Below are 8,390 nucleotides of genomic sequence, written 5' to 3'. Positions count from 1 at the left end.
ATGGGTGTATGGGTGTATGTGTGTGTCTGTGTGTATCTATGTATTAGTATGTGTGTGGGTGTGTGTGTTACTGTGCTTTTGTCTTGACATCATGGGACAGTTACAAACAAGTATCATTGTCATGCAAGCAGAGTCCTTTCCAATCTTCCATGAAACCATGCCTGGCCATAAGGAAATGATCTCCTTTTTCTATATGATTTTTTCTATATGATTTTTTCTATTAGCAGTAATTTTTTTGATCTTTGATGTAGAAATTATTCTACTAATACCAATAATTATTAATTTATTATTTTCACCTTCAATTATTTATTTATCTTCTTCTGTAATTTTCCTCACCTTACTTGGAAACTGGTGAGGTTTAGTGACATGAAAAGCATCTGGCCATAGAAAATCTACCTCAGCAAACTCTGTCCAACCCATGCAAAAATGGAAAAGTGAGTGGTAAAATGATGATGATGAACCATTTTCAAGTTTAATAGCCTCTGATTAACATATGTACCTCCAAAATTTATCTTATACTTACTAGATATAACTAGTGGTTGATCATAAAAAGCTAACTGTATCAAAGTGATTGAACTTCCATTTTCAGGACTATAAAATAAACTTTTGAGGAAGTTTTAAATTCTAAGATAGACTCCAAGAAAGACAATGCATCTATCTTCTAAACAACTACTAAAATATGAGATGAGATGATATTGAAGAAAAGCTACTACTTCTGATAAATTATATATACAAAATTTTATCAGACAAATACATAATATGATGCAATGTAATTAAATAAATTCATAATAAAAATTTAATATAACATGGACAAATTGTTTTTAAATAATGCGTGCCTGTTTCAAGCATCAATAAACAGTACTTATATTTGAAAGTTATTAGTTTAAATGTAATAACTTTCAGATAGATTGTTTGTTTTGTTTTGTTTTGCTTTTTGTAATTTTTTACAACTGTAGATTCAAACAATAATCACAATATGCATTGTTATGAAATAAATAAGCATGGAGAAAGAAATTAATAGATTAGTTGTTTTTTTTGTTTTTTTTTTTTTTGTTCATCTGTGGGGAGTTTTCTCATTGAATGGATAAACAGTTATTACTTCACCCATTCCTTTCGTTTGACCTTCTCGAAAAAGAAGTTGAGCACCTATTCGAATATATTCTGGTTGTTTTATCAGATGAAATGTCACTTGAGCTTTTTCATTCGTCTTAATAGCTTCCTGGATAAAACAGAGAAAAAAGAGGTGTAAAAAATATAGAAAGTTAAGGAAACTGATGTCAAAACACAAATAGCATGTTAGAGATGCAAATATTTTCAATTACTAAGGTGACAAGCTGAAAATCTGGCCAGTTCAAATGCTTAAAGGTTAAGCACCTGATTGACAACTGAGAGAAATCCTAAGAGACAAATGTCACTAAGTTTGCCAATATATAAAAGATACAAGATAAACAGAATCCAAAATTCTATCAGTTGAATTTGAAGAAATTCTATAGATATTCAAGTGTATCTGCATTATTTGGTCAAGCAATATTTGAAAAACAGGTTTGTGATTAGCTCTGGAGTCTTTTGATTAAAAAAAAAAAAAGAAAAGCTCTACTAAATTATGCACATTTAAACTAAAGATAATATAAGTTAACAGTATTCTATAAATAAAGCTTTCAAAATGTGGCAAAAAGCCAGAAATTTTGAGGGGAAGGGGCAAGTCAATTGCATCATACCAGTACCTAACTGATATATATTTTATTAACTCTAACAGGATGAAGGGCAAAGTTGATCTTGATGAAAGTTGAACTCAGAATATAATGAGTTGGAGCAAACACAACAAATCATTTTCCACTGTAGTTCACTGCCTTCATGTAATTACAAATAATGCCACACAGCCCTCAATGAGTTGTTAAGTCTTTACTAAAAAGTCTGTCATCATGGTGCTTCTAATAACTGAGTACAGCCATAAAGTGGAGGCACAAAGGAAATAAAATAATTTAGCAAGAACTCACTCAAACTCTACAGGAATCACACTTATTCAAGTATGAGGAATCGCTAATGGATTAGATTTGGTATCTTGAAGGTTTTGTATCTAGGTATCTAGGTATCTGCAGAAAGGCACATGGCTTAGTGGTTAGGGTATTTGGCTTGCAATCGTAAGGTTTTCAGTTTGATTCCTAGCAGCATATCGTGTCCTTGAGCAAAACATTTTATTTCATGTGGCTCCAGTCCACTCAGCTAGCAAAAATGAGTAGTCATTTGTATTTCAAAAGGGCCAGCCTTGTCACATTCTGTGTCATGCTGAATCTCCTTGAGGATTATCTTAAAGGTATGTGTGTCTGTGGAGTGTTCAGCCACTTGCATGTTAATTTCATGAGCAGGCTATTCTGTTGATCAAATCAACTGAAATACTTGTCGTAACTGAAAGAATGCCAGTATCTGCAGAAACCCAGCATCAAAATCCATTCCCTCTCCAAGCTTTATCCATGGAAAATGTTGAGCTGAGCACCAAGAGCCAATGAAATATCAATTTTACAGAGTCACAACTACTTGCTGCACCAACCTAATCACAGTTACATGTACAGGACCACTGAAATTTAAAATGTTTTGGCTAAAACCTCATAGCAATCATAATAACAGAGTAAAAAAACTCTTTGATCAGTAGTGCAGCACCTTATAAACTGAGTAAATTCCATTCATGTCTAAGATGTTATTTAATGTTAACTTACTTTATCCATTCTGACAATTTTCACCGTTTGCCTGACATTACCAACATGTATTGTTGTTTGGAAGCCAGTCGATATGTGTTTAGCATGAAATAAAACATAGATATTTGCATCAAATTCGATACAAGCAAAAGGAGATGATTCTGGGCTCACTAAAACCATTCCCTGTAAAAGAAAAAAAAATATTGCTTATTAAAAAAGTATAATGAAACCAGCAAACTGCTTTTCCAAGGAAAATATTAGTATTTTCTAGTTTGTTACATACAACTCCATGTAAAAACAAACACATGGATATGTACAGAGTTGTGAAGGTGCATATTCACATTCATATGTATGAAAGAATGTACAGACATGGCTGTGTGGTTAACAAGTTTGCTTTGCAGCCATGTGGTTTCAGGTTCAGTGACACCTTAGGCAAGTGTCTTTTTCTTCTAAAGCCAAAACCAAATGCCTTGTGAGTAAATTTGGTAGACAGAAAATGTGTGGAAGTCTGGTGTAACTTTTTTACTTGTCTCAGTCATTGGACTGCAGCCATGCTGGGGCATCACTGCTTTAAGAATTTTAGTTGAATGAATTAACACCAGTACTTATTATACTGTTTAATTTTTGTTAAGTCTGGTATTTATTCTATCTGTCTCATTTGCCAAATTGCTAAGTTATGGAGGCAAAAACACACCAACACCGGTTGTCAAGCAGTGGTGATAGACACAGACACACACACATACAAACATATACACACACACATGCACACACACACACACACAATGGGCTTCTTTCAGTTTCTGTCTAGCAAATCTACTCGCAACGTTTTGGTTGGCCCAAGGTTTTAGTAAAAGACACTTGCCCAAGGTGCCACACAATGGAACTGAACCCAGAACTATGTGGCTGGGAAGCAAACTTCTTATCCCACAGCTACGTCTTTGTGTTTGTCCACCACCACCACTTGGCAACCAGTGTAGTTTGTCTACAAATTAGTGAGGCATTGTTTTAAAGCTGATCAACCACATGTCACTAACATTAACTTTTTTCTTGAAGTTTTCATTCTGTTTAAGAAAACAGAGTTCAGTAGTGGTCAAATACGAAAGAATATAGGTCAGAATTCGGTCAACATACAAACAAATACCTCAGAAATATTTGGAACAACTGGTGAAATACATTGGAATTTATAGCTTTTATTGTTATAAGAGTTCAGAAGTCCCCTGGAATTTGAGTGAAAAAATGCTGATGTTTCAATATTCATATTGTGTATGAGGGTGGGAATGAAGGGGGAAGAGTAAGAAATGAAGATTACCATAAAAATCATGTTTTTGTAAAGTATTAGAACAGAGTTGACAATAAAAATATGTTAGAGGAAAACTTGAAGTGATAACACTGTATAATAAAAATTATTTATTTATTTATTTATTCATTTGCTTCTATCTAGAAATCAAAAGAAATAACTACTCTTCCCTTTAAACTTTGCTTTTGTGACCTGGATGTCAATGTTTTGAAACTGAACTATTTTTCATTACATTTCAGACAGATTCAGTGTCGAGTTGCTCAAGCAGAAATATTATTTTCTACTCTAGGTACAAGGCCCAAAATTTGGGGGGATGGGGCCAATTGATTAGATTGACCCCAGTAAGCAACTGGTACTTAATTTATTGATCCCGAAAGGATGAAAGTCAAAGTTGACCTCAGCAGAATTTGAACTCAGAACGTAAAGACAGACGAAATACCACTAGGCATTTTAATGTTTCTGCCAGCTCGCCACTTTCTGAAGCAGAAATATTGTTATAGCAAATACTCTGCTCAATACCACAGATATATTTTTCAACTGTTTGACATTAACCAATTGAGTACATCCCTTTGAGACTGACAATATGTGTATTGCTGATCATGAGCAAGAGTAGAATGGTGGAGGGTATAAAAATTCCTTCAAAGGGGTGGGTAAAACATCCAATTCACTAGTACATCAGTTGAATACCACATAAATATGGGTATAATTCAAATTATGTTAGATATTTAGGACAAATTATTGACAGAAACAGATGACAACCTGACCTGTCAAGGGCAGACACAATTAAAATATGCCTCTTCCAACTAATACAGTGACTTTACAAGCATTTTTAGGACTGGCAAATTATTACCAAAATTATATCCCAAATATGTATAAGGTTAGGGCTCCACTGAATAATTTGCTGAAAAACTATATGAAATGGAATTGGTCAGAAAATTACCAAAAGGCATTTGATGAAATTTAAAAAATATTAATATCTGATTTGATGTTAGCTCACTTCGATCCTGCTGCAGAGATTGTTTTAGCTTCAGGAGCAGTAATGTTACATAAATATAAAGATGGTAACATGAAGGTGGTAGGTAGTTCATGCCTCACATTTTCTGATATCAGCAGAGAAAAATTATAGTCAAATTGAAAAAGAACCTCTAGCAATCATTTTTGCCATGGAAAACTTTCACAGATTTTTGAATGGTAGACATTTTTGGCTACAGACTAATCACCGACCATTATCAATATTTGGGTCGAAAAAAGGAATTCCTACTTATATTGCTAATAGGTTACAATGCTGGGCTATGATATTATAAAACTATGATTTCAAGATGGAGTATATACCATCCAAGAAATTAGGCCATGCTGATTGTCTATCAAGACTGTTTTCAAAAAATGTGGAACCATTTGAAGATACTGTGATTGCTGCTTTGCAAGCACAAAATGAAACTTAAAATGTTTTGTGTAACGTCATTTAGGAACTGCCAGTTACGTGACCAGACATAAAATCAAAGTTGGAGAATGATAAACTCATTATAAAAATGAAAGAAATACTGAAGGCCAAAGAAGATAAAAATATGCACAACACAAATGTGAACCATTCCTCATTGTGTGACAATGTGTTGATATATGCACAAAGAGTCATAGTGCCAGCCTCACAACAAAAGCATTTATCAAAAGAATTTCATATTGGTCACCCAAGAATTTTGAGAATGAAATCACTTAGAAATGTGTGTGTGTGTGTGTGTGTGTGTGTGTGTGTGTGTGTGTAAAGTAAAAAAGAAGAGGAGTGAAGAAGAAAACATAGAGGACATAGAGAGAGAGAAAAGAGAGAGAGAAAAAAGAGAGAGAGAAGAGAAGAGAGAGAGAATTAAAAATACAAAACAAATTACGAATGGGTTGCAATATGTTACAAACCTTGCGAAGAGATTCACGTTCAATATTATACAGAGCCACAGTAGCTGACTGTCCAGCTTGAATTAAGCGACAAGGAAGACGATTTCGATGAACTGTTTTCACAGTAACATGATGAAATTCTCCATCTGACATAGGTCCAAGCATGAGAGAGTCACCTTCCCGGATAGAGCCACTTTAAAAAAATAATAAAACAACTCTCAATATAAGATGCTAGTGGTTTTATTTATTAGGTTATATTAGCACCATTTATCTTTTGATAGTGAATCTAAGACAAATTAATCATTTTCACAGTCAGCTATCTCCAAACTACTCTCATAATCACTCTTGAGGAATCCTGTGAAGTGAGTAAACTCATTTAACATTTAAGCCGAACCGCTAAGATACGGGGATGTAAACACACCAGCATTGGTTGTCAAGCAATGTTGGGGGGACAAACACAGACACACACATACATATATATATATATATATATATATACATATATATACGACGGGCTTCTTTCAGTTTCTGTCTACCAAATCCACTCACAAGGTTTTGGTTGGCCCAAGGCTATAGTAGAAGACACTTGCCCAAGGTGCCACGCAGTGGGAATGAACCCGGAACCATGTGGCTGGTAAGCAAGCTACTTACAACACAGCCACTCCTGTGCCTGTGTCAATGTATTTTTTCAAAATTCTTACTATTTTAATAATAAAACCATATTTCATTTATGTCTTAGTAAATAACAATAAGAAACCAAGAATTAACAATATAATAATTAGAATGAGTGCATAGATCACACAAGTTTGGCAACTGCAAGTTTTGCAACATAAAGTAAAAATCTAAAGTAATCACCCTTAAAATTGTAGATTACATGCCAAAGTAGCACCAGTATAAATTATGGATAAACCCCATATCATGATCAGTGTATGTCACTTGGGCATTATTATATATACTTCTGATTTGTTATGGGTACAGGGATGATAGTGTGATCTGTGAAATATTGCAATATGACTTCCAGTCTTTATATTATTCATGCAAAAATGTACATTCACACACACACGTGTGTGCATGTATATATATGCATGTAGACACATATATACATGCATATTAATGTGGTCACGTATAGATATAAACCAGTGGTTCTCAACCGATATTCATCTGACCCTTAGGGATCCATATGAAATTTTGTTGTTAAAATTTATGAGCAATAAATTGGTTATATATCTGCAAAACAAAATATTTAACAACTTATTTTATACACTTCCCAATAATATCTAACTATAAAAATATAATAGGATTTTTTTTTTTTGAGGTGCAAGGGAGGGGCTAGTAGAGAAAAAGAGGAATCAAAAGGGTCCATAGGCAAAAAAATGGTCGAGAATCACTGCTATATACAAACTTATTCAAGGGACATAACTCAATGTACATTTTTTTTTTACCTGAACACCTAAAACGGAAGGTAAGCAGACACTCATTTTCTCTCTCTCTCTCTCTCTCTCTCTCTCTCTCTCACTCACTCACACACACACATATTTAAAAGCTTTTGCAAAAATTACTTGATACGGTCACAATAATTAAAAAAGTTTTTTTTTAATTAACTATTTAATAAAAATATCTTATTTAACATCTGCTGTTGGCAACAAAGATCTATTCCCTCAGAGTGAAGGGCAGATTGTAAGACACTTGTATTAGAACTGTGATGCTTCATGGTAGTAATACATGGGCCTTGACTGCCGAGAACTTGAGAAGATTGGAAAGAAGTGAAGAGAGGATGCTTCATTGGACATGCAATGTAAGTCTATGTGAAAGAATTTAGCACAAAGGTGCTGAGTGGAAACCTGGAAATAGGTAGAATCAGGTGCCGGGTACAAGAAAGAAGACTGCACTGGTATGGATGAGGGAAAGCCAGGAAGACATGGGATGAAGTTGTGAAGGCTGACCTCAGAACTCTGAGCCCGACAAAAGAGATGACTAAGAACTGGGATCTCTGGCAATATGATGTACTCAAAAAAAAAACTCATCTTCCTCACCAAAACTGAGTTGTGGAAGTGCTATGTTTCATGCTCTCTACCCATATTACAATCACTCTCCTTCCCCTATCAAACATTATACCTGCACCTCCCCCACAAGGCTCCTACAGACACACCAACCATGTCATCTCCCCTTCTTGTTCATCCCCACCCCAACAACTGCATCATCCTACTATTCCTGCCACTAACCCCCACAACTCTCTCTTCTACATCCTTCTATCTTCCCTAGCTCATTGTTCTTGTTTATCCACCCTCCAGCTCGACCCATTTTGGCAGTCTGCCTTTATCCTCTCATTCTCCTACCTCTACAATCTTGTAAACTACCCAGCCACTTGTACCTTTATGGGGGCCACCTGAGCACCTCATCACCATTATCTATCTCTTGCAGCTCCTACTGATCATTTTCTCTTTCCCTCTCCCTCTTTCCTCGACTAGATGTAACTAGGCAGATTCCACTACAAGAACCTGCTCTAGCCCCCCCCC

The 8,390-nt window shown here is 35.0% G+C and overlaps 1 protein-coding gene across 2 annotated transcripts in view; it reads right to left on the bottom strand.

The window, feature by feature from the left end:
- Positions 1-719: 719 nt before the first annotated feature.
- LOC106874574 (GTP-binding protein 2) overlaps positions 720-8,390 on the bottom strand; it is a 34,902-nt gene continuing 27,231 nt past the window's right edge. For both annotated transcript variants that reach the window (XM_014922356.2, XM_052971811.1), the window contains exons 10-12: positions 5,896-6,067; positions 2,715-2,876; positions 720-1,219 (exon numbers count right to left, since the gene is read on the bottom strand). In XM_014922356.2, the coding sequence (XP_014777842.1) occupies positions 1,055-1,219; positions 2,715-2,876; positions 5,896-6,067 (499 nt within the window). In that variant the 3' untranslated portion in view covers positions 720-1,054. The remainder of the gene's footprint in view (positions 1,220-2,714; positions 2,877-5,895; positions 6,068-8,390) is intronic.

The sequence above is a fragment of the Octopus bimaculoides genome, chromosome 11, assembly GCF_001194135.2.
Source record: "Octopus bimaculoides isolate UCB-OBI-ISO-001 chromosome 11, ASM119413v2, whole genome shotgun sequence".
NCBI classification, from domain to species: domain Eukaryota; kingdom Metazoa; phylum Mollusca; class Cephalopoda; order Octopoda; family Octopodidae; genus Octopus; species Octopus bimaculoides.
This window is presented reverse-complemented; position numbering and strand designations above follow the sequence as displayed.